Here is a 25947-nt window from a genome sequence, read left to right as displayed (position 1 = left end):
GCTGACATTTCCCAGGGGGGCGAAATGGGCTTTTGCTCTTAGGCTCCCCAAAGTCTTGGCTAAGTTCTGTCCTCTGTCATCAGCAAGCTGAAACCCATGATGATGGGAAAAGAGAAGCTTGTTCAAAGCCTGTCATGGCCCCTGAGAGTGGATCCTGGCTGAGGAACGCAAAGAGCAAATTGATAGGAAATGTCCTCGACGTGAGTGCCTGCCCTAGGAGAGTTTGAGCTCACTGCCCCGTGATGATGTTGAAGCAGGAAGCCACTTGTAAAGAGGCTAAGAGGAGTTTCATAGCACATCACACGGGGAGTTAGGGCTCAAGGGCCTTTCCAGCCCTGCCCTCAAGAACTTCCTCTACCACTCCACAAGGCAGAAGTCCCAGAAGCCAAGGACCTAGTTGGCCTGAAAGCCCAGGCCCAGCCATGCAGCTCTGTCTTTTTTTGCACTCCCCTTAGGGCACCCCAGGACCCTTGGTTCCACCTACGCACCCATCTGAAAGTCTGTGGCCTCAGAGCTCCAACCCTGGCCTGTCTTCTGAGTTCCAGCTGCTGGACTGTCCTTGGAGGTCTTCCCTGCCATGAGCCTGAATCCATCTAACATCAAACTCCCCTCCCTCTCCCCCTCCCTTTGCTAGAATAGGTTTCTTCCTCTACTCCACTGCTGCCCTGTTCTCCAAACTCAGCCTACAGAGTAACTTCTTCAAGATTTCCACAAGGCAAGACTGGCTACATAATTTGTAGGGCCCAGGGCAAAATGAAAATATATGGCCCCTTGTTCAAAAATTATTAAGAATTTCAAGACAGCGATAGCACAGCATGAAATCAAGGCAGGGCCCTGCTAAGCACAGGGCCTTGTGTGACTGCCAAGGTCACAAGCCCACGAAGCTGGCCCTGGCCCCAGGCTTTCCACCTTTTTCCCATAGAATCCCACTGGGACCATGTACTGCCCACCTTGGATCAAAGGGCTTTATATATGCGTCAATTGTCCCCTCTAGACTGTGACCTTCATGTGGAAAAGAGCTCATTCTGGTGTGTCTTAGGAGGTGCATTACAACGCCTTGAACACTGAGTCGGCACTCAATAAATACCAAATTGCATGGCATTGCATTGGCAGGTATTTGGATTTTGCACGTGCAAAGTGAAACCAGCAGATGGCACTGTTCTCCCCTCAAGAATTGAGTTTTCATTTATAGTTTGAAGAACTGTTAGGGTCCTTAAAGATCATCTTAACTCTTCCACGCTCTCAGGATTAGAACCCCACAGGGTTGAGAGTCATTGCTGTGGTCCATATTTCCTCCTCATTTTACACATGGGGAAACTGAGGCTCTGAGAGAGAAAGTCCATGAAACTGAGAGCAGCTTGATGGCAGCACCTGATTTGAATCCTATACTTTTAATGCTAAGTCTGGGGCTCTGAGATTCTTTTAGCTTTCTACTTAATACTCTTTAATACTCTTAATTCCCTGCTATGTGTAGGTAGAATGTGTATGTTACAAGGGGCGGGGGGTGGGGGGATGGGGTAGGGCACATAGTGTACTCTCACTATGAATAAGGTCAAAATCTCCATTCCAAAAATCTCCCAATTTACCAGCTCTCATGCTGCCTGAGACCCCACTGGGAAAAAGCTAATCTTCCGGTTTAAGCATTGACCTTTGGGTTTCTCTCTCTGTTCTGTTTCTTTTCAGTTGTTTCCTCAAGTAGAAAGTCATTATAACCAGTGTGGGTACAATTCTCAGACCCCTACTCCCTGAGGAGGATTCTGACAGCTGTGGGCACAGACCGTGAAGATGGCAAGGGAGAGAGGAATTAGCTTTAAGGGGAACGAAACCAGTCAGATGATATATACTAAGTTTTGCAACGTCAGCCCTGACCATATTCACCCAAAAAGGCCCCCCAGGCAGACCTGGCTCTGTTCCAGACTCCAAGGGACAAAGGCAGGCCGGGCAGCGGTGCTACAATAATGATTTCTGTGCTTAAGTGGTAAACACCTGTTACGGCTGGCTGTTCGCCTCCTGGGGGGACGGGAGGGGCAGATGAAGTTCAGGGATGGGGGCGGGGGGTAAGGCAGAGCCTTGTGACCAAGTTCTCTATGGACTCACTCTGGTTATAGGGCACTGAAGTGGGCCCCACTCTGCCAAGCTCATCCCCAAACCCCATCTGGTTCTAAGCACCCTCCTCCCGACCCTGGCTGGGGTCCAGAAGTACACCAAGAGCCCCTTATCCAGGGTGGGAGTATCCTGGGCTCGGCTGGTTGTGTCCTGGTATAGACTATACAGATGGTCCCCAACTTACCATGGTTCAAATTACGATCTTTTCACTTTGCGACGGTGCAAAAGCAATACGCATTCAGTAGAAACCGTACTTTGAATTTGGATCTTTTTCCGGGCTGGCGAGATGCAGTCAGATTTTCTCTCCTGATGCTGGGCAGCGGCAATGAACCTCAGTTCCCAGTCAGCCACGTGATCGTGAGGGTGAACAGCTGATACACTGACAACCATTCTGTTTCTCACTTTCAGTACAGTATCAATAAATTACATGAGAGATTCAACACTTTATTATAAAATAGACTTTGTGTTAGATGATTTTGCCCAACTGTAGGCTAATAGAAGTGTTCTGAGTGCATTTAAGTTGCGCTAGGCTAAGCTAGGATGTTTGGTAGGTTAGGTGGATTAAATGCATTTTCAACTTATGATATTTTCAACTTAAAATATTTTCAACTTACGATGGGTTTATCGGGACATAGCCCCATTGTAAGTCGAGAAAGATCTGTATATACGTACACTACATGTATATACATACATTGCCTTCTCCTCACACTAGTGACTCGTATGTATTTTCAGAGAAGTCACCTTAAAATGAAGGAATGCAGAGCTAACAGTGACATTTCAGACGACAGCCAAGCTGTATGTACTAGGTGGGTGAGTTTGTCTAGTTCAAGGCACTTAACCTCTCTGTGCCTCAGCTTCCGCGTCTGTAAATGGGGAAAATAGGATTGGTTTCATAAGATGTCATGAAGAATAAGATAATACATGGAAAGTACGTTCAACAGTGGCCCAGAGTTTACCACTTTATATAGGCTAGTTGCTGCCATTGTTACTCCAGAGGCACTTGTAGAGACGATCCAAACACTGCAATTTTCCTCCAACGTACAGATGAGGAATTTGACAGTCCAGAGGAGGCAAGTGACCTTCCTGCATTCATGTTCCATGTTCCATAACTAATTACCACAAACATTGCAGGTTGAAACAACATGGCTTACTGTCCCACAGTTTCCATGGGTCAGGAGTCCACACACAGCTTGGCTGGGTCTTCTGATGAGGGGCTCCCAAGGCTGTCATCAAGGTGTCAGCCAGGGCTGCAGTCTCTCCGAGGCACAGGGCCCTCTTCCAAGCTCACATGGTTGTTGGCAAAATCCACGTCCTTGTAGGTGCAGAACTCAACGGCAGCTTGCTTCTTCAGGGCCAACAGGAGGGCATCACTCTCATCAGGAAGGTCCCAGACCCTCTTATACATATCTTCAACTGATTAAGCCTGGCCCACCCAGGATAATCTCCCCTTTTACTAACTCAAAAACCAACTAATTCAGGACCTTAATGACATCTGCAAAATCCTTTCACCTGTGCTACCCAATGTGCCCTTACCATGGGGGTGACATCCATCGTATTTAGAGGTCCTGCCCATACTCAAGGGGAGGGAATAGACAGGTTGTGTACTCCAGGGGGCAGAAATCTTGGGCGCCATCTTGGAATTCTGACCATCCCACTCCCCAAAACCACATAGCAAATTATTGGCAAGGGGGAAATCTATTTGGCCTGTAGGCCTCCCTCCGCCCCAGGAAGGAACTGCCCCATACAGGGGTCAGTGCTTCTGCTGCTTCAGAAGATTGGCAGGATCATGAATAAAACTGGCCCAATATTGTGCTAAACCACTTTGCATCCCCTGCCCAATTCTCAGAAATAATATTATACCAAGCTCCACTCAGAGTTAGCATTCCACATAAATTAACCCCTGTCCAGAGTTGACCAGCAGTGGTGCTATAAGAACCAGCCTTTAAGATGGCTTCTGATGAGTCTCGCCTCCTGGTATTCCTGCCCTTCTGTAGTCCCCTCTCACAATGAATAGGGCTGACCCCTTTGATCAATGGGATTTAGTAGAAAAGACAGTGTGTGACTTCTGAGGTTCAGCCATAAAAGGTATTATAGCTTCCACCTGTCTCTCTTAGATCACTCTTTGGGAAGAGCCAGCTGCTGTGTCATGAGGACGCTCAAATCAGTCCCATGGGGGTCCGCATGGCAAGGAACTGAGGACTCCTGCCAACAGCCAGCACCAACTTGCCATGTACATGCGCCATCTTGGAAGTGGATCCTCCAGCCCAGTCAAGCTTTCAGATGACTGCAGCTCTGGCCAACATTTTGACTACAATCCCATGAGACTCCAGAACCACCTAGCTAACTCTGGCCCATGGAAACTATGTGAGATATTTACATTGTGATAAATCCCTAAGTTTGGGGGTAATTTTACACGGCAATAAAAGATACAGGGCCTTCTGGAACTAATACCTCACCCAAAAGATGTGTTTATGATGAGAATAAAGTACCACTTATGGAACACTTCCTATGGACCAAGTTCTGACCTACCTCCCTGGAGCCCATTGGAGCCCAAAGTAACAGCTAATGAAGCTGAAATCCAAATCCTGGGATCCTGACCTAATCTCACGCCATCCAACCTAGCCCTACCACAGTCAATATGTTCTTTATCTGTTCTATCCAACAGAGTAGCCATCAGCCACATGTGGCTATTGAGTACTTGAAATGTGGCTAGTGCCACTAAGGAACTGAATTTTAATTTTTTGAATTTTAATTAATTTTAATTTAAATACTCACATGTAACTAGTGGCCACTGGATTGGATAATGCAGATTGAACAGATGGGAGGGACTGGGACTTCCCTGGTGGTCCAGTGGGTAAGACTCTGCGCTCTCAATGCAGGGGACCCGGGTTCCATCCCTAGTCGGGGAACTAGATCCTGCATGCGTGCCGCAACTAAGAGTCTGCATGCCACAGCTAAGAAGTCCGCATGCCGCAACGAAGATCCCGCGTGACACAACCAAGACCCAGCACAGCCACAATAAATAAATAGATAAATTAAATAATTTTAAAAAAGAAAGGATCTTACCCACCTCAGAGGGTTGCTATGAGGATCGAGAGGCATCAATGGTATCTGACCAGAGCCCACCAGCTTCGATGCCCAGAGGCCAAGCAGGTGGACAGACCGTGGCAAAGCAGAGAACCTGCATCTAAAGGGGCACCTGCCCATCAGCAACTCCCAGTGGTGGCCATGCAGCCTCAGAGTTGCCAAATCTTGATTTTTTTCCCCCGAAGAGAAGTAGGGAATCAGTCTGGATTTTTATGGGAAACATCCTCACTTCCATAGTTGGCAACTAATTCAAGGATTTCTGTGTTTGTTTTTTAAACACGGTGCCTCCTAAACAAAAGTCCGAGGTAGGCAAGACATGGCCCACAGGCCAGTGTGCACGTTCTGACTTTCCTCCCTCCTTTCCGGCGTCTTACATCTCTGCCTCTGGTGTCTGGCAGCAATTATCTCAGGCTCCACTGAGATCAAGGGAAAGGATGACGACTGATGAACTTAAAAATGATAGAGGCAGGCGATCTAGAAAGTACGAGGTTTTATTATCTTTTTATCAAAAACTCAGTAACAGACAACAGTGTGAGGTGCTCACTCCCAACATGGCCAGAGGAAAAGGACACCAGGGGAGGAAGAGGACCCAGCCAGCTGGGACCCTGGGGTTATGGTGATGAAAGGCGAGGGAAGCAAGGGTAATCCGCCCCCCCCAACCCCAGCCAATGGGGTCAGGAGATGTGGCCTGCCCTGGCTAAGCCACTAGGCCTCTCCTCTCTGGAGAGGAAGGGTCACAGATAACAGGGCCCAGAGCCAGAGCCTGATCAGCCCTCCCCCATCCCCCTTTGCCTAGGGAGACAAAGGTCATCCCAGCAAAACTGGGGCTGTGACTTGTTAAACCAGTTTAGTTCTCAAGCTGTGCTGTCCAACAGATGCCAGTGGGCTCTGCCTACATGTTTGGTACACCAGCCACGAGCCACATGTGGCTGCTGAGCACTTGAAATGTGGTTACTATAACTGAGGAACGAACATTTAACTTCCTGTAGTTTTAATTGATTTCTATGTGGTTAGTGGCTGCCATATTGGATAGCACTGCTCTCCAATTTTCTCTTAAATTAGGAGACAGCAAATGAAGGAACCCTAGCTAGGCTCAAAGCAAAAGCTAGAGAGAAGGTTTCCAGCCCAATCAGGAGAAGGCACCGAGGAACAGGACCAGAGAAAGAGGCAAAAATCCACTCAGCCACACAAAAATTCACTCACTCAACCACCCAGCCAGCTTCACATGGGAATATCATATCACACTATTTCCTGAAAAAATATATTTATCTATTTTGCTAGAACCAAGGAAGAAGAATAATATATTACATGAAAAAGAGACACAAATATCACACCATCCCCTAAGTTATGTTTTGGGATCTGCTAGAAAACTATATTTCAGCAAAAGCTTCTTAGAGGAAGCTGCTTTAGAAAGGGCCAAGGTCATGAGCAGGGAAGTATGAAGAATTAAAAGAACAAAAAACATGGGGAGGGGATTTAAAGAAAAAGAGGCAAGAAGAAAGGAGAGGCCCTGTCTGAAGCTATAAATAGTAAAAAAAAAAAAAAAAAAAAAAAAAAAAATTAATAAAAATTATATCTCCGACTCTTCTCTCATTTTCGAGTAACAAAAACAAAAAAACATTAAATACAAACTTAGCAGGTACTGTGGAAAGGTGCAAGAGGGAGGAGAATGCCTCAGCTTCTGTGTACTCTTGCCCAGGTAGAGAGAGGCTCTGTACAAAGGAATGAACCATTAAAAAAAAAATCCCACTAAAAATAGACTTATGAATATTCTACAAGTCCATTTCACAATGAACTTTCAGCTCTTCTCCCCACCCTCCCCAAATAAAAAAGGTTGATTTCCAAAAGTCACTTGGAAGAGCCTAGAATGGCCCAAGGTGTACCACAGACTCCCATAGTGTGGTTGCAGGTGCCCTTTGAGGGACACATCTCCAGGTGCAGATAGATGGTTCTGGTTCCTTCTCCCAGTTCCTGGCAGAGGGGTCAGGCTGTGGAAGGAAGGGAGGGAGGGAAGAAGGCCGGGGGTGGGGGCCGACCTCCAGCAGGATTCACACAATAGCTTAGAAAGGCTCTGGATGAGGCCTGTTCAGTACAGGCTCTCAGCTGGGCCTCGATTCTAAACCGGAAGATGAAGAAACGATCCAATCCCAGACTTGGCCTTGAGAAAGGCCAAGTTTAACCCTGTTTTTCTACTGGGACAATGGAGGCCCAGGGAATCAAGAGGCAGGCAGGAACAGTAGCAGATGACGTCTCTTCTGACACTGAAACCCTAATCGGAGCTGGAGATGCTGATAGATCAGGACTGGGTTGCCCTCCCCCTCCCCTAATGTCCTCCCTTCAAAATCCTTCAGCGGCCCTCCCCCGTAAAGTCCAAGCAGGTGCTCGGGAGAAGCTTCAGGCGTAGAACTCGTTGGTGGGGGCTTTTTTGTAGATAGGTTTCTTGCCCAGGTCGTAGCTGCCCTCATCCTTCTTCTTCATGCGGTACACCAGCAGCAGGACCAGGAAAATGGCAAAGAGGATGCCCACACCACCGCCCACAATCAGAGCTGGAGAGGAGAGAGGGGAGCGGCGAGGTGAGAGCTGGCTGCCCGTCGCGACCTCGGGTACACTGGCCACTTCTGCCTGGTCTGTTCTCCTACACTAGACATCCTCGCCATCACTCCCCTGGGTGTGCTCTGCTGATGCCTTACTGAATTTGATTCTCACAACCTCATTAATGAGAAGGGGGTCACTGTAAGTCACCGAAAAAACCACAGAACCAGAGCGACAAAGGCACCATTCCAACCCACATCTGCTTGAGTCCAAAGCCAGGTTCTTTCTCAACACCAGGCCAACTCCCAGCTCAGCCCTGAGCCAGGAAGAAGAGAAACTGCAGGCTGTGGAAATCCCCCTTAAACCTACTTACCCCACGGTCCTTAGCACAGCGAGCTCTCTAGCTGACCCCATGTGCATGCATCCCTGTGCAGACCTACATTTCTATAGACTGGTATATACATTCTGTACACACGCAGGTATACGCTACCATACACAGTTACCACATGCGAATGTGTCCACACTCCTACGTTATAGATAATTATATATGTGGTTTGGGACTTCCCTGGCGGTCCAGTGGTTAAGACTCCATGCTTCCACTGCAGGGCGCACGGGTTTGATCCCTGGTATGGGAACTAAGATCCCACATGCCGCGTGGTGCGGCCAAAAAAAAAAAAAAATCATACATGTGGTTTATGTCCCTACGTGCGAACTCAGTGCTTAAGGCCTACATTCCATTCCCATCTCTGCCACTTAACTGGCTGCAGGATCTAAATAATAAAATTCCTTCATCTCTCTCATTGCAAAATGGACACAGTAGTACCTTCCTCATAGGTTTGTCCCCAGGATTAAATAAATTAATCCACTTAGAGAGCTCAGAACAGTGCATAGCATATGCTCAATACTCATTAATGATGAACCTTCGTGGTTTATATCTGTGTCCCTAGCACCCTGAATCATTCTGGCACAACAGTAGGTGCTTAATAAATGACACAGTTTGGCTCAGAGAGGAGCATTGGCCGAGGGCACCTGGTTAGTGTCAGGCAGATGTGGGCTTTTCAGGGGAACGTTATGTTCTCTGTATGACACCAGGCTTCCCGGAGGGCTCACTCCTGTTTGTTGAGCGGGCAGGGATATCACCCAGAATCCTTTCTGTAGCAGATTGAGTCCCCTAATTCAGTCTTAACCTAAGAAGATTAGTTTTCTGCCCCTGTACACACTCCAAATCCATGCACAGAATGGGGACAGAGTGGCAGAGAACCAAATCAGGCTCCTTCTTGACTAAAATGACGAAAAAGCAGCAGCAAAGTACCCCCAGGAAATACCAGAAAAAGGACGTGGACTATCGGGTATCAAACCCCTTCCTGTTTCTATCGCCTTTCCCTCTGATGACTCCTCTGTTAGACCCTTGGTCTGTGCTGGGATTCCCCACAAGGTCAAGGCTCAAGGACAGTCTCAGAAGTGCCTGTGGTCCTAGGTTCCAATGCCAGGTCTACCACTGTCTGGTCTCGTGCCTTTGGACAAGTGAATAGGCTTCTCCAAGCTTCAGTTTCCTTATCTGTAAGAGTATAGATAACCATGCCTGTCGGATATGGTTGTTATATGGATTATATGGATATGTTATATCCGTCATATGGATAACCATATGTCGGATACGGGGACTCAATGAGGCAGGTGCATGAATCACATGGCACATGACAAGCACTTGATAAACTCCCAGGTGCTGTTAAAAGCTACTGGAATGGAGGGTCCCACCTCAGCTAGCTCAACAATATAACTTTTCAAGTGAAGATCTCACACTTGTGTAATTCTCCACTGGAAGTATTAAGAGATGACCCGGTTCTCTCTTGCTATGTGACCCAAAGCCAGCGGTTTGCTTTCTCTGGGTCTGAGTCTCTCTATGTATAAGAAACAGTTGTTTGGACTAGATCAGTGGTTTTTACGTTTTCCTTTAAAAGCAGTAGAACGCTTAGTTGGTAAAAGCCAGAACCTTATGCTTATCCCACATCCACCAGCTAAAAGTGAAACTCTGTGGGTGAAGAAAGATGCGGCAGGCTTTACCTCTGAACTTCCACCAAATAGTTTGAAACTTACAAAGACTAAAAGGTCTCTAAGGGCCCCTCTAGTTTCGACAGCAGCCCTCACTCCACAGGCTGCACACAGAGTCAGAGGGGAAGTGTCATCCTTCAAGGCCCCAGGGCACCCAGGGGTTGTAAGGAAGGGGTACCAAGTTGCCTAATGGGCTAGAGGCATTCCTTGCCTGCAGCTCTATTCCGCCCCCACCTGAAGCCCTCCCCCCACTTCGGGGTATCTTGTGGGACGCATGGGACCTTACCTGCCAGAACCTCTGTCCTCTCAAAGATGTTGCTGCCCTGGGCTGTGCTGGACATGGACACCTTGTTGGATACATCCTCGTCCCCATCAAAGGGTGACATCCTCTTGGGGATGACCTCATTCTCCTCCAGTTCCTTGGGTTCGGTGGGGACCCAGCTCCCAAGCCCTGTCTTCTCAGGGATGTGGTTATCTAGAGGCACCTGGATTGAGGGAAGGAAAAGAGACCAACACTCAGCGTGGTTTGGGGAGGGACCCAGGGCAGGGGACAGGGACATTCAGCCAGGTGAGGAATCTGCTTCTGCATCTCGCTGGCCAAACCACGTGGTCCTAGAAATCAGCAACAACCTCCCAACAATTATGCTGTCAACTTTTCTAGTAAATCTATCCCAAAAGGGGAATGAATAATGTGACCAAGGGCACAGGGAAGCAGGTGTTCTAGAATATTCTAGAGTAATAGACTATTACTATTCTATTCTGGAGGGTGGTTTGGCAAAACTGCAGAAATAGCTTCTCCATTAAGGCAGCAATTTTGCCTCTGGGACTCTGTCCTAAGGGGCTAATCAGAGATTTGTGTAAAAGAGGCTTGCTGTAGTGTTGTCATCGAAGGATATCAAAAAATCATAAACCTCTTTTCCATCAACAAGGGAAACTGGGTGAACTCTGATTACGCAGGCCATAAAAATGAATAGGATAGGAAAAAGATTTAATTACGTGGGGAAATACTCGTGATCACTTTAATTGAAAAACGAAGTACGTAGAACTGTATGTATAATTCGATATTAATGTTGGGAAATACCTAGAAACGCACACCAAAAAAGAGGCTGGAAACACATCTAAGTGTTTATCACTTAGTGATTACCCCTGCGGAGAGGATGGCCTGCCCATGACCCACAGTTGTGCCTGTCCCAAGAGTCCAGGGCCACAGATAGCAGCCTTCTTGCAGAGTGAGGTCAGACCCCCACTTACTCTGTCTGCTCCCCTCAAGAGGTACTAAGAGCAGGAAAAGCAAAAGTGTGTAGCTGCTTACCAAGGGATGGATCACTTCTGGGAAGATCGGGGTGTCCTCCGAGTCATCTGTAAGGACAGAAAGGCCGTGTGAGTGTGAGGTTGGTTACCCCCAGGTCAATGACCCAGGGCTGGTGGGAGTTCGAATTCACAATCGGCCCCCCCAAATGTTCAGTGTCCAGCAAGTGATCATTCCCACCCCAGCCGCAGTCATCTCATCTGTAAAATGGGGCTCCTGAGACCTGCCTCCCTGGCTCTTTCACAGGAATGTTGAGCTGGTAGCTGGGCAGATTTTTTTGTCAGCTCCAGACTCTTGCTCCATATAGATCCCAGGACCAACAGCATCACCCCGTAGCTGGTTAGAAATGCAGAATTTCAGGGTCCACTAAATCAAAATCTGTATTTTAACAAGATCTCCAGGGGATTCATTTGAGAAGAATCTAGATTGCAATAGTAAATATTAGAAATTGCAATATCCATGTATTTCCTGAGTGTGTGGTAAATGCCGAGGGCTTTCACTCAGTCCCAACTCCACGACACAGACACCAATGCACTGTCATTTCTACTCCCATCTTACAGATGAGGAAACCAAGGCTTAGAGGTCACCGAGTGGCAGTTTGAACTCGGGACTATGTGTCTCCAAAGCTCAAACTTCAAATTATTGCAGCACCTCACACATAGGAGGGATGCTTCTTGCAGTTCTGTCTAGCCCGGCAGCCAGAGCCAGGAAGTCACAGAAGACCAGGAGAGATACTGGTCCCTCGGTCCGGCCCCAAGCAGCCTGGGCCCCTTCACTACTCCCACCCCCTCTGAAGCAGGGGGTTTGTTCTCGGTTCCCACCCACACCTCTCGTCACCTTGCCCCCAGGCTTCTGAGCTGCTCCCTTTCCTTTTCAAAGGAAGAAAAACACTCAACAGTCCTCCTCCCCACGCCCACCCCACCCAACCCTGTCCGAAGGTGGACAGGTTCAGGCTGGCGCAAAGAAAACGTGGAACTAAAATTGAACTCAAAGCAACAAACAATTTGCCCAGAGAGGGTCTCAGGGATGGGTTGATCCGGCAACTTTTGTTTCCCCCCTTTTTAGGGGGAGGGGCAAGATAGGAAAATCCAAGCTTCAAGGAGGGGTCACCCTTGTGGGAGGAAGAGGATGGGTTCCCTCCAGCCCTGGGCCCCGGCCTGCCCACCACACCCTCCGTACCCAGATCTCCAGAGCCAGACAGCTCAAAGTCATGGGGCTCCTGCTCAGGTACCCCAACATCCTCGTCGTCCGGTAAGTCTCCGGAAAAGTGTCGGCCTTCTAGGAGGTCTCGGGGGTCGATGACCTCAGTTTCTCGGATCTAGGGTGAAAACAGGAGACACATCAGCCAGTCGCCCCCCAGTGCTCTCTAGCAGCCCCTGAACCCTGGAGAGGCAGTGAAGTGGGCGTTCAGGAAGGTGAGCTGGGGTGCTGGAAGAAGATCAGGCCAGAGCCTGGAGACCTGGGTCCTGGCCCCCTCCTGGCCCCTAACTTGCTGTGTGACCTTAGACAAATCCCATTCCCATTCTGGGCTAATAAAAATAATAAAGGTGGTCATAATCAGAATATAAATATCTGAGGTGCCCTGTACTGAGCACTTGCTATATGCCAGGCTCTGTTCTTAATAACTCTAAAGGCCAGTCTTTAACTCCATTTTATAACTGAGGAAGCTGGGTATCAAAGACATTAAATCATTTTCTCTTGGTGACTGGAGTAGCAGATGGAGAAGTGAGAACTCCACATAGGGCTGCCTGCCTTCAGAGCCAGTGTTCCCCATCCACACTCCAGGGCGCTATGAGGCTATCACAGCTGATTCACCCACGGCAGGGAGAGGGCCACTGGTGCTGGTCTCGCCCTGTCCAGGACAACTTTCCCAGATGAGTCGGACTGGGCTGGGACAGGCAGTGCTGGCTCACCCACACCCCCGGAACAGCTTCGGGTCAGGGCTCTGCCCGGAGCTAGAGACTCAAGAGTACATGAGCACACTCGTGTGTTCAGCCTTCCAAACATCTCCCACAGGGTCATTCTGCGGTGTGCTAAGTAAGCCCTGCCGCTGCCCTCATGGACCATCCACTCCAGGACCCATATGTATCACTCAGCTGCCACCTATTGGGGCCCTAGCTGTTCACAGCAGAATCTTAGGTCCATCCCCACCGGGAAGCTTTCAAAAGGAAAGTATGAAAGATCCAGGAAGGCGAAGAACTTTCCCCAGATCCTACAGAATATCAGCTACCCTGCTCCCATCCCCTCAAGTTCAGCTGAGTGGAAAACAAAGCTCCTTCAAGAGAGTCTGGAAATATTTGGGATGTGCACCACCCTTCCCCCTAGCTTCTGGGCTAAGCCTTCCTCTGCCCACAGAACAGCAGCCCTGGGCAAAGTTCATTCTTTCACTAATGAATTCAAATATTAAAGTGCCTACTATTTCCCAGAAGAGTCAGGGTTTCGAATACGTTCAGTACACACCCCTGCCCAAGACATTCTCCTTTCCCCAGCCCCCTAACTGCAGGAGGTGGAAGGTCTCCTCAGAACTGGGGAACACCAGCTGGAGCCCAGGGAGGTCCTGTCCTCCCATTTCACAGAATTTGCAAGATGAGCCCCGACACAGCAGTGACTTGCCCAAGGTCACACAGTGAGTTAGCTACATAGCTCAGAGAGGAAAGAGGCCAGGGCTCTGCTTCTGACTGCCCCAAGCTGTCCTTCACCCAGCGGAGACTTGCCAGTGACACAGGGGGGTGCCTGAGAAGGAACATCCGTTCCTAAGACAAGGTTACCATCTGTGGGGGAGGCCCAGGCTTCCGGGGAGAGGTGGGCGGAACCGGACTATCATATCAGGTCCCCTTCCACCCTGTCAAGGGCAGCTGGATTCCCGGAAGGGAGCAGGGTCAGGTCAGCAGGAAGGCAGTGGGCAGGCAACCCCCTCCCACCGCCAAGGCGAGAATCTCTGCTGAACGCTTGGTACACGTGGGGGTGGGGAGCCAGAAGGGGTTAAGCCCTGGTGAGGGATGACTTCATGACTCGGGAATCAGGAGCTGTGGGGTTGCCGGTGCTGGAATTCCAGCCCCCGCACAGCCCCATGCCTGTGGCTTCAGTTTGGCAGTACTGGAGGAAGGCTCCTCCGTGGTTGCGCAAGCTGCCTGTACCTAGGGTGGGGTCCCTGTGCTCTACCCCCATTGCCTGCTGCAAATTCCCCTGGGGCCCAGAATCAGAAACAGCAGGACCCCGGCGGCTTACCAGACTAAGCACTTAGCGTGAATGAGCTCCTCCTCATAGCCCTTATTCACAGAAGTATTAAGAGGCAGGGGGCGGGGAGATGCTCAGAAAATTAGCCACTTGCCCAAGATCACCCAGGCAAGAAAGTGCCCACACTGGACCAGAACCCAGGCATGGGTCACCTGAGCCTTTAGCCACATACGGACAAACACGTGCATGAACACATGTGTACACAGAATGCCTACCTACCTCGGTTAGGAGGGAGCCCTGTCAAGCGGAGGTCAAACCCAGCCCAGGAGGGAAAGAAGGTACTTTGGCCACTTGCTTATCTGGCCTGGAGACCAGTCAGAGCTCAAAGTCCTCAAGATGGGGGCTGGGGTCCCAACACTGTGCTGTTTCAGGCTGAGACCTTCCCCTACCTTCTCATTCCCAGGAGCCATGACTGGTTATTTATGAATCCTGCCTTTCTTTTAGTGGGTGAAAGTTCTGAGGAGTGTTTCAAAACAGCGCACGGGATCAGCACACTCATTGGTTGGTAGCAGCTCTGTTTCACATCAGGAAACGAAGACCAAGTCTGCAGCAAAACCCAGGCTGAAAACTAGATTGATTCCCAGTTCAGCCATCTTGGGGGTCACCGGGTCATCCCTAACCCTTCATTTTTATACCAGGTTCCTTGAGAGCATAAATGACTTTTCTTAAGGTCAGGAATGGCCAGAATTAGCCAGGATTAGATCCCATCAGATACCTATCTCGGCTCTAAAAGGACAGGGATTGGGAATTCCCTGGCAGTCCAGTGGTTAGGACTCCGAGCTTCCACTGCAGGGGGCACGGGTTCGATCCCTGGTAGGGGAAGTAAGAACCTGCATGCCACGTGGTGCGCCATAAATAAATAAATAAATAAATAAATAAATAAATAAATAAATAAATAAGCGGACAGGATCCCTAAAGGAACCTGCATGGCGTGTGGTGCGCCATAAACAAACAAACAAATAAATGGGCAGGGATCCCTAAAGGCTGCATTAGATGAGCCCAGGTGCCCTCCTACAGCAAGTTAAAGGGCTTAGGAGGAGCTCTGTGAGGCGTACTGATGGCGGACACAGGAAATTAAATCCTCTCCAACTCCAGAAGTGGTCCCTTCTCTGCCCAAGACCCCTGACAAGAGGGAAATTCCCAAGTGGGCAGAATTCCTAAGACTAGGCCAGCAAGACTCAACCAGGCTCCCTGGGATTGTGGGCAAGTATCCCTTTGTGTGTGTGTGTGTGTGTGTGTGTGTGTGTGGATGGGGGGATGCCAACAGCCCTCCCTTCCCCCACCCTCTTTTCAGACAAGGCCCATTCAGTCTGAGGTGGCTTTGAAGAACCAGGCCACCCAGCAGCCAGGCCGAGCCCTGACCAGAGAGGGGCTCCACCCTGCTTCTGGCTCACCCCATCCCTGCCCGGGGAGCGTGTGTTCACACGTGTGTGCACGCACAGGCACCCTCTCTGGGCCCTCAGGTCTCTCTATATCTTTGTCCTACTCATAGACACACAACAGAAATCAGCAGCTGAATAAGCAGACCCTGGTGGGCACCTGGGGTTGCTGCCTGGAGGTTTAGAGATGCTGGATGCTTCCCCAGACTCTCCATAGAAAAGAAGAGGGGTAGGCGCTATTTTGTGCTGTAAAGACTAAAGCCTACCTACAGAAGGTGTCTGAGGTCCAACCATCTCATTTTATTACCCAGATTAAAAGATAAGGGCCTTTGCCAAGGTCGCCCAAGCAGAACTGGACTTAGAACCTAGGTCCCTAAAAGAAAAAAAAGAACCTAGGGCAGAAATAGAGACACAGATGTAGAGAACAAACGTATGGACACCAAGGGGGGAAAGTGGCGGGGGGTGGTGGTGGTGGGATGAATTGGGAGATTGGGATTGACATATATACACTAATATGTATAAAACGGATAACTAGTAAGAACCTGCTGTATAAAAAATAAATAAAAATTCAAAAATTCAAAAAAAAAAAAAAAAAAGAACCTAGGTCTCTGGGCTCCTGGGCTGGACTTGTCTTCCTTTCCCACTTCTAGGGTCTGGGCTGCCCCTAAAGGTCTCAGCAAATCCACGGGCAGCAGCTGTCACTCCAGATATAACCCACATCCAGTCCTTAGGCGATTGGCATGAAGCTAGGAAAAGTCACCAACCCTACTGCAAAGTCCTACAGCTTCAGTCACCCAGGAAAATCATGGGGCCAGGCACTAGTATCCACGACATGCTGGGCACCACGCTGGGTTCTTCTCCGTATGAGCTCTTTTTATTCGCACAACAGCCTTGTAAGGTGCTCTACCCATGTTGCCGGAAAGAGAGCTTCAGTTCAGTCATTCATGTAAAGTCACAGAGCTAGAAAGCGACAGAGCTGGGATTCAAACCTAGATCTTTCTCAAGACCATATCTTAGCCACAACCAGACTTCTCACTGCCACCCACAATTTACCTCTCCACCCCAGTGCCACAGCGCAGAGCATACAACTTCCAGGCCAGGGCTCCAGGGCATCCCTTCCCCTGGTCAGGGAGTAAACAAAGGTAAAAGTGATATTGCTTAAACAAAAGAACAGAAACTTGGCTGGGACACCGGGGAGAAGTTCAGGGTCAGAGCTTGCTTAACTGTGAACTGGTGGGAGGAAAAGAGAGGCGAGTCTTTCCCCACCTGGCCCTTCCACAGGGGAGGAAGCCACCCCCAGGGGTCAGGGACACACTCGACCCTTCTTTCGGGGGTGAGACCAGAAGGTCAATTAGGCAAGCCAAATTTTGGGGGAAGCGGGGACGCTGAGTGCCCTGGGCCCTAACGGCTGAACCCAGCACAGTGGTCCTGGCAGGAGATCCCCAGAAGCGGCCATTGATACAGGCATGGTCCTCCCCCATCCTCCTTCTGAAGGGTCAGATACCCCCTAGAATGAGCAAATCCTGGGTACCACAATCAGGACTCTACATGTTGGCAGATATGGAAGGATCCACCACCAGAGTGGTGACCTGTAAAGGCAGTTTCACCAGCAAACCACAGTCCTATCACTCCCTACCTATACGAGCCTGGGCATTGATTTCACATCTTAAAGCCTCAGTTTCCTCTTTTTGTAACCAGGGCTAGTAGCAGCTTGCTGAAGGATGAGAATTAAGTGAAACGCACTGGGGTGTGCAAGGGACCCAGCACGTAGCCTGGTACACAGCAGGTGCTCAATGAGTAGCAGCTATTATTAATCCCCATCTGCCTTCCTTCTGGCTAAGGGGATTTTAGTGCTCAAAGGGTCAGAGAGACCTGAGAAAAGTTGTAGAAGCAGTTGCATTGCTAGAAAAGTGGTTGGTGGGTTGGGAGGTGCTTTGCAAACTGCGCAGGGACATACCCTATAACTTGTATTTATTTTGCTTCCGAGACCAGAGACTCTTCAACAACCAATCAGGCCCCCTGATAGAAGAGAGAAAGGCCCAGAGATGGGCAGAGATCTGCGCAAGGTCACACAGCTTGGAGCACATGTCCTAAGCAGATAGAGGCAGAGGAGAGACCAACTGCATTTTTCCAAAAAGAGCCAACGGCAGTGACCGGAGACACTTGAAATTCTACTTGGGGACCTGTATCCCCAGAGTATTTCCTGACCTGCCTTGGGGATGAAAAAAATATCTAGAAGGCCAGAAGAAACCCCACACCAATCCAGGACCTGGTGTGCTGGTATGGGAAGGGTTAAGCCAGGTCTGGGGATGGGGGTTCGAATGTCGGCCCTGCCCACTCCAAGGTCGGGTTACTAGGAACACAATCGCTCAGGAGAGAAGCCAGGCCTGGCATTGCCAGCAGGTTTTCACCAATTCCCCCCTGCCCATCCAGGGCAGCTCCAGGACCCAGGGGTGCCAGCTAGCAATAGAGGCTGGAAGGGGAAGGGTGGGGGGAGCTTCTGGAGCCTCTGGACATCCCCCTGGCCGAAGCTGATGCGGCATCCTTGTCACTAACACCCCGGATGATGGTGGGAGATTCTCTCTCTGGGCCTCGGTTTCCCCACCTCTGAAAGGCGATTCTCAAAGAGACAAGCCTTCCTCTGTCTGGAGGCCTGGTAACAAAGCTGGGGACTGCTCCGATTACCGATTACCGGTGGAGACAGCCGGGAGGGGGCTGGTTCCCTCAGGGCCGCAGAGACAGAGGTGCATTGAAGCTGGGCTGGTAATCTAGGCAGCGGATCCGAGGTCCCTGCTGGATCTGAGGGCGGGGTATAAACAAGCCTCCCGTGTTCTCTAGAGCAGAGTTGATATAGCCTTGTCTCGGCCGATTAGATCAGCCCTGGGTGCTGGCTTCCTGCCCCTTCCCAGCCTCCCCCGCCGCTCGGGGAAGCCACAGCTCCAGATCGGGTCAGTCTGTCCCACAGACGTCTCTTGGCCGGGCTTCCCCAGGGCAAGGAGTGTCCCAGCCATTGGTCACCACTGCCCCCATGCCCCGAGGTTGGACAGTACAGCCAGTCCCCGCAGTCCTGACCACGACCGGCCGGGCCCCACCAAGTCACTGTTTCCACACATACCAGCCTCTCCCTGCCTCCCCTTTCCATTACCCCAGGTGTCACCTGACTAGCAGCCTCTGCTACTGTGCCAGAGAAAACTGGGGCAGCCGAGCTCCAAGCCTGAAGGAGGGGGAGGAGGGGATGCAGAGTAAAGCAGGGGGGAGGGGGCTGAGTAGGAGGGCCTGGGGGTGGGGTGGGAGTTAGGGAGTCACAGGGGTGGGTAGGGGGGACCACAGAAGGCTGAAGCTGGAAAGAACTGTTAAGATCACAGTGATCTTTTTGGGGACTCCTGGAGCCCTGTGAGAGGGATAAAAAGTTCTGAACCCCAAGAACCATAACTGCTGGTTTACGTTTCTCAGCGCGCACACAGACAGCAACCTCCCCACGCCAACCTCTGGCCAGGTTAAGAACCCTTGTCTAGCCACTAATAATAAACTAAACTTAAACCAGAACTTCACAAGTTTGCCAAACACTGATGACGACCCCGGAGTGACACAGGTGTTTTATAGAGGACGCTGGGGCTCACACCGGCCAAATGACTTATGAACTAACTGCGCGTCCCTGGCTGAGCAGCAGAGCTGAGACGGGAACTCAGGTTTTTCTGACTGTGAAACGTACCCATTTTCCAGTCACCCAGCCTCCCGGGGACACGGCCAGAGGGGACCACGCCCAGAGATCACCAGTGAGTTAATAACAAACCCGCCCAAGTCAGGTTGCTTGAACTCTTAGGGTTAAATCAGGCCCCAACTGTTGACACAAGCCTTCTCCTCTCTCCCCAGGCATCACACGATGAAAACATCTGAAAACTGGCATTCCAGAACACTGTACCTTTTCTGTCCACCATCACACTCCCTCCCCCAGAGCCCAGGGCGTTTTTTTTGCAATTCCCTCGGCCTCTGGACTGGAAACACCGGCCCTCCCCCTACTGCACAAGGCTCCTCCAGCATGGGAGGCCAACCCCTGAGGCCTGGGCAGTGTCCTGGCTGTCCGATTCCCCTGCCCTGTCTCTCTCCAGGCTGAAAATTGCTCAGCAGGGGGATTCCTACCAATCCCCCGCAGGAGGGGTGGGGCTGCCAGGAACTGGTTCTTGTTTAAATATCAACCCATCCGATAATTAACAAACTTCTAAGACAAACAAATAGGAGATTTGGGCTCTGTCAGCCCTACCCTAGACTCCTCCCTTCCCACCTTGCAGCTGTTGGGGGGAGGGGAGAGAGCTCTCCTGGGGCCGCTGAGGGTGGGATCCTCAAAAGGAAAGGACCACCTGGCATCAAGGCAGCCTGGGCAAAGCTGGGAACCTTCACTAAGAAGGCCTCCTGCCTACCAGGCGGGATCTTAAGAGCTTCACTTGAGGCCTTGTCATCTCCTACAAGCCTCCCCACAATCCCCATCTTCTTATAGACCAGAAAGCAGAGGCTTGGAGCGGTCCAGTGGCCTGTCCCAAGCCATGGAGCTAGTAAGAGGGGGGCTTCGCATCTCTGGAGTCAGGTCTGCCTAAATCCAAATCAATGTTCCAATCCCAAGAAGCAAGAGAGAGCGTCAGAAAAATCAGAATCCTGGGATCAAATCTGGACTGTACCAGCTTTGCTCTGTAAACTCAGACCAATTGCAGCCTCAGTTTTGCTTTAAGGGAGGGGGGGAAAAAGCGCTACCTGCACTGCAGAGGTCAATTATTTTTTTCTCTTTTGCTCTAAGTAATCTTTTTTTTTAATTGAAGTACAGTTGATTTACAATGTTGTGTTAATTTCTGCTGTACAGCAAAGTGATTCAGTTATACATATATATACAATCTTTTTTATACTCTTTTCCATTATGGTTTATCAGAGGATATTGACTATAGTTCCCTGTGCTATAGAGTAGGACCTTGTTGTTTATCCATTCTATGTGTAATAGTTTGCATCTGCTAACCCCAAACTCCCACTCCATCCCTTCCCAACCCCCTTTCCCCCTTGGCAACCACAAGTCAGTTGCAGAGGTCAGTTTTGAGGACTGGCTGAACTCTATTCCGTCAAAGGCCACACACAGGCAAGGCACTGGGAAGGTCTGGGGCCTAGTACTAGTATTTCCTGTATGTCCCTTCAAGGCCCTGGACACTAGTTGACTATCCCTAATAGGCCCCCAAAGGACAAGATAAAACTCTGGAGCCCATGCCAACATGCCCACTGCAGAGCCATCCTATTAGCCAAGAGGTTGAAAGGAAATGGGTGACTCAGGCAGGCCAGCTACCACTCTCCTCCAGTGACTCACAGAGCCCTGTCCAGCCCCTTCCCCCAATTTTAGGTCATCACTTGGAAATCACACCCACCAGTCTAGGAGGCTGAGGACAGCTAGGAGCCAATTCCTCCCAAGAGGGACCTGGGGCGGGAGAGCCAGGCCAGGCTTCCCGCCCCCTCATTCAGGCCAGCTCAGCACTCCAAGTACTTGGAAAAGCCCTGTTTCCAGGAGCTGGGGATGGCAGGATCTGAATGTCTCCACCACCCGCCTCCCCAGTGTTGCTTCTTGCGTAGGCTCTTAACCAAGGATGCCAAGAAAGCTCCTCTCCCCCCGCCAGAAAGGACCCTTTAGAGGGCTTTGGTCCAACCTTCTCATTTCAGAGTTGGGGACACTGAGACCCAGAGGGCATGTTTGCTCAAGGTCACCCAGCGATTCAGAAGGAGGACCCAAGGCATCTACTATCAAACCCAGCCAACTTCCTCATCTGGAATGTTCTCCGAGGACCTGCAAATCAGACACCTTGTGTTACCTGACAGACCTGGTTCTGACCTTGGCAAGCCCTTACATTCCTCTGAGTGTCACTTTCCTGTAAAAATGGAGATAATAATACCTACCTCACAGTATCACCGGGAGGCAATCATGTTAGTAATAAATAACCTCAGTGCACCTTTTAGAATGAAGTTACATGCATACATTTATTTGTTCATTCATACAAACATTTCCTGAGTACTAACTACGGGCCAGGTATTTCACTGAAAGTGAATAGAGCAGAGTTCCGGGCCTGGGTGTGTCGGGGTGGAAGAGGGGTGGAGGAGGAAGGGCTCAGAATTTGATGGGGTATGTTAATGCCCTCATGAACCATAAGTTTCTTCAAGGGAGGGAATGCCTTAGATGTCTTTATGGTTTCCACAACCCTTTCAAAGAGTAGTTACTTAATTATTAATAGAATATCCGAGCTGGAAGGGGCTCTCTATTGAGTTCAAACTCCATTTTACAGATGGGGGATGTCAACCCAGAGAGAGAAAGGGACCCAACCTCACAGAGCCCTCCAAAGCATGGCCCAAATATTTTCCTTTGGTAGCTCTCTGGGCTTCTAAGAATTCCAAAGAGCTCTCTCTGGCCACTCAAGGGTCCTAGACCCCCTGGGCTTCCGTCCCCACTGCTACTTCTGTGCAATCAAGGAGAGAATTCTCAAGAAGACCAGAAACATCTCTTAGCTAAAGTACACGGGGTGCGTGGGGGACACTTCCCCAGAACTGACTGGGCCTGGTGCCACGTCTGTGCCCCTGGGCAGCAATACCACGGGGCGGGGGTCCAGCTCCCAAAACAAGGCTGCCTTTAATAGGCCAGGGAGGGAGTGGCAGGAAGGCAGATCAGGGGAATGCTTCCAGCTGGGCAGGAAGAACTGGTTTGGGACGGCAAGCCCCACCAAACAGAGAAGAGTCTGGCTCAGCCTGGGTTCCCTTCCCAAAACCTGTGGCACTGAGGGGGCAGAAAGGAGGGCACTACCCACGGGGAGGACAGGCCTTTGGCTTAAACCTAAAATCTGGGGAGTGGCCCCAATAGCATTATTGGAGGGGGACTACAGGACAGAGATTCTGATGGCCTGGGAGCTTTCTGCTACCCCAAGATGGTACCATTTTACCTCATCTGTAAAGTGGGCATAATATAATCCCCACATGCTAGGGTTTTTATGAGAATAAAATGCACCAGACCTGGTATATGGAAAGCACTCCATAAACGACAACTGTTATTACCAAAACCCTTCTCTCTGGGCCTCAATTTTCTCCACCTGCAAAAAGAAAAGGATCGACCAGATCATCTCTGTGGCCTAATCCAACTGTGACTAGGTCTGATTTTTCGGGCCACAACCTTGGGAGGGAAAGTGCTGGGAGCAGGGTGCGGGGGAGAGGGGGGAAGCCCTGTGACCCAGTTCAAGGTGGAAGATCTCGTAACATTAGCCAGGAAGGGAGCACTGAGGTCAGGATGAGAGAGACGGACACCCCTCTCAGGAAGCAGCTGCCTAGGGCTCACTTCTTCAGCTGATGGGTCACCACCTACCCTCCCCCAAACCACATCCTTCTGACTGCCCCCAGGCACAGCTGCCTGCTCCTCCCCCGCCCCCCCAAGCACCTGCAGTCTTGGCAGCCCCTGAACCAAGACTGGCATGTTACCTCTCAACCACCGGGCTCTTTCCCCTTTTCCCCACACCACCCAGGCCGATGGGACAATGCCATGCCATTCCTTCGGATGCCTCCACAACTGTGACGCCAACACATCCTTCAGGGACCTAGTTTAGAGCACTGCACGGGGAGCAGCAGGCTTGGGTTCGAGTCCTAACTCAGCCACTCACCTTTTGGCAAGGTTGCCCTTCTTAGTTTGGGGAAGCCATCACCTCACTCTGGGCCTCGGTTTCCTTCTACTCCAGAATTCCTTGTGGCCGGCCCACCCCAAATCTTTTATGGATTCTAAAGAGTGACCCAGGGATGAGACATCACAGCAGCCCCTCAGAGTAGCATCAGACTACACGTCAAGATACATGCGAAAGAGAAAAAAAAGGGACCTGGAAGCCTGTCTGCTTCATTTGCATCTGACTCAGCCTCTTATCAGCGTCTGACCTTGGGCAGGTTAGTCGACCTCTGTAGCCTCAGGACCAGTTTAAAACAGTAAACAGAAGGGCTAAATTAAACTAGTCGATAGAGCCATTACAATAGCTATTAGAAAGCTATTAGAACAGTACCATAAGCACTAAATGTTTGCTGTCATCACTCAGGGCTGCAGTTGTACGTGGGGGCGGGGAGGAAGGGGGGCTGGGGTCGGGGGTGGGTATAGCTCAGGGTCTCACCCATACCTCAGATGAAGCCTGCCAGGCAGAAACGAGCTCCCCTAAGTAATCCCAGAGGAATAGGAGCCCCATAAAGAATTGACATTAATGATTAAACGCCACTGGACTTACTCTCCCCAAAACCGAGGTTTAAGCGCACCAAGGAAGCACAAAGCCCAGGCTTTTTTGGCGGGCGGGGGTCAGATTGCGTCTCAGCAATTCCTGCACCCCAACTTCCCAGATGTGATTGGCTCACTCCTTCCCAGCTGGCTGCTGGGACGAATGGAGCTTCTGGTGGGCCCCAGGCTTTGTAAACTACAGCAGGGACCAGTAAGCGGTGAGAAGGAGGCTCCTGGGGGCTCACTGAGACCTTCTCTTGCCCCAGCCCCCCTTCACCCCACCCCAAAGTGGGAGCTTTAGGTTTCCCCAGCGCTAAACGCTCTTCTGGCGGAGAGCAGAGGCTTGACTCCTGGCGAAGTGCTGAGCCTAAACCGTCCCCTCCAGTCCGCCCTTGAAAAATCAGAGTCCCAACTTTGTAGCGACCCTAAAGAAGGACTGGTCACCTCCTGTCCCGGTCTCCCACACGCTTTGTGCCGATGGGAAAATCGAGACTCAGAAGGGGCAGGGCCTTGCCCGGAGCCACAGGCCAGCGGCAGGACTGCGGCCAGAACTGAGGTCAGGGCTCACTCCTTGCCCCGGTGTGTGAAACAAGGCCCTGCAGAACCCTAAACCCCTCCCCATTCCTAGTACAGGCAGCCCCCTTCACTCCCAGGCCATCTCGGATTCTAGAGGGCGAGAAGGGGCGTCAGGGCTCCGAGCCTGCCCCAGGATCACCAGGGAAGGGGCGAGAGGGTGAGGGGAAACGAGGTGACACCAGCTTAGTCACGTCCGAGCCTTGAGCCCGCGGCGGGGCTGAGGCCAGAGGGAGGCGGGAAGCGCAACAGGCTGGGGGCGCACGGCGCGCGGGGGGGCCACCCACCCCCCTCTCCCCGGAGCCTCCCTGGGACCCTGGAGCCAAGTTTCCAACAAAGTGTCCCTGGCCTCTGTGTCTAGCTGGGGGCGGCGCATCCCCCTCCCCATTGCCCCCGCATCGCAGGATCCCAGGAACAAAGGAGGCACCAGTCCGCTCCCCCGGGGATCTCCCAGGACCCACCGACTCGGCGGCGACGGCAAGGGCGCCCACGAGGGGCCACAGTAGCGCGAGCAGGCGGGCGGGGGCCATCGTACCACTGTCCGGAGAGAGCGCGAAGGCTGGTGGCCAGGGCTGGCGCGCGTTCCCTCTTATAGGCGGTGATCGGTCCCGCCCCGGCCCCGCCCCGGCCCGCCCCCGTCGCCGGCACCCCGCCCGGAATTCCCCAGCGAAAGCTGGGCCTCCGGGGCGCTACGCCTGCCGGCCCAGCTGGAAACCCGAGGGACCCGCCCCGTGGACCGGGCCGCGCAGTCCACCCGAATCCCTGGCCTCCAGCAACCCGGATCCCCGATCCCCTGCTAGGCAGGTGACCGGAGATCACTGTGCCTAACCCCATTTTACAGCTGGGCAGCTGGGGAAACTGAGGCCCACGGACAGGAAGGACTTGTCCAGGGTCGTGAATTTAGATCAGCGCCCTTCCAACCGGGTACGCTGCCCTCTGAGGGACAGAAGACTTTCCAAATCGGCAGTGACTGCGGGTTGTTTTAAGACAGGGGTCAGCAATCATTTTCTGTAAAGAGTGAAATATTTTAGGCTTTGCGAGCCAGATGGTCTCTGTCACGATTATTCAAACTCTAGCGCTGCAGCTCAAAGGCAGCCTTAAATATTAATACTTAAAAGAAGGACAGTGGCTGTGTCCTGATAAAACACTATTATGGACTCTGAAATTTGAATTTCATATAATTTTCACGTGTCACGAGATAGCATTCTTCTTTTGATTTTTTTTTTTCCCCAACCATTTAAAGATGTAAAACCATTCTTAGTGGGCTGAACACAAACAAGCTGCAGAGCAGACTTTTTGGTCTTAGGGTGGCCGACCTCTGTTTTAAGGGATTTGTTTTCCAGATTTTGAACTTCTTAAAAAGTTTGATCTCTTTGAGAACTGGTGGACAAGTTTATCTTAATTCTGAGATCTGCTCCCACCCT

The 25947-nt window shown here is 51.0% G+C and overlaps 1 protein-coding gene across 1 annotated transcript; it reads right to left on the bottom strand.

The window, feature by feature from the left end:
* Positions 1-5668: 5668 nt before the first annotated feature.
* On the bottom strand, positions 5669-25093 carry SDC4 (syndecan 4). Its single transcript, XM_068566109.1, has 5 exons — positions 24985-25093; positions 12263-12401; positions 11087-11133; positions 10061-10259; positions 5669-7739 (listed from the first exon to the last, which is right to left on the bottom strand). The coding sequence occupies exons 1-5, from the start codon at positions 25051-25053 to the stop codon at positions 7588-7590; spliced, it is 606 nt and encodes a 201-aa protein (XP_068422210.1). The 5' UTR covers positions 25054-25093; the 3' UTR covers positions 5669-7587.
* Between the last annotated feature and the right edge of the window lie 854 nt (positions 25094-25947).

Source organism: Eschrichtius robustus, chromosome 16, assembly GCF_028021215.1.
Source record: "Eschrichtius robustus isolate mEscRob2 chromosome 16, mEscRob2.pri, whole genome shotgun sequence".
Lineage (NCBI taxonomy): Eukaryota > Metazoa > Chordata > Mammalia > Artiodactyla > Eschrichtiidae > Eschrichtius > Eschrichtius robustus.
This window is presented reverse-complemented; position numbering and strand designations above follow the sequence as displayed.

Bases quoted from the DNA above. Each gene is read 5' to 3' on its own strand.
- SDC4 (XM_068566109.1), bottom strand. From the start codon at position 25,053: ATGGCCCCCGCCCGCCTGCTCGCGCTACTGTGGCCCCTCGTGGGCGCC. The intron at 12,402-24,984 runs GTGGGTCCTGGG...TTTTCACCCTAG, and splicing joins TTGCCGTCGCCGCCGAGTCG to ATCCGAGAAACTGAGGTCAT. The intron at 10,260-11,086 runs GTAAGCAGCTAC...CCCTCAATCCAG, and splicing joins CAGAAGTGATCCATCCCTTG to GTGCCTCTAGATAACCACAT.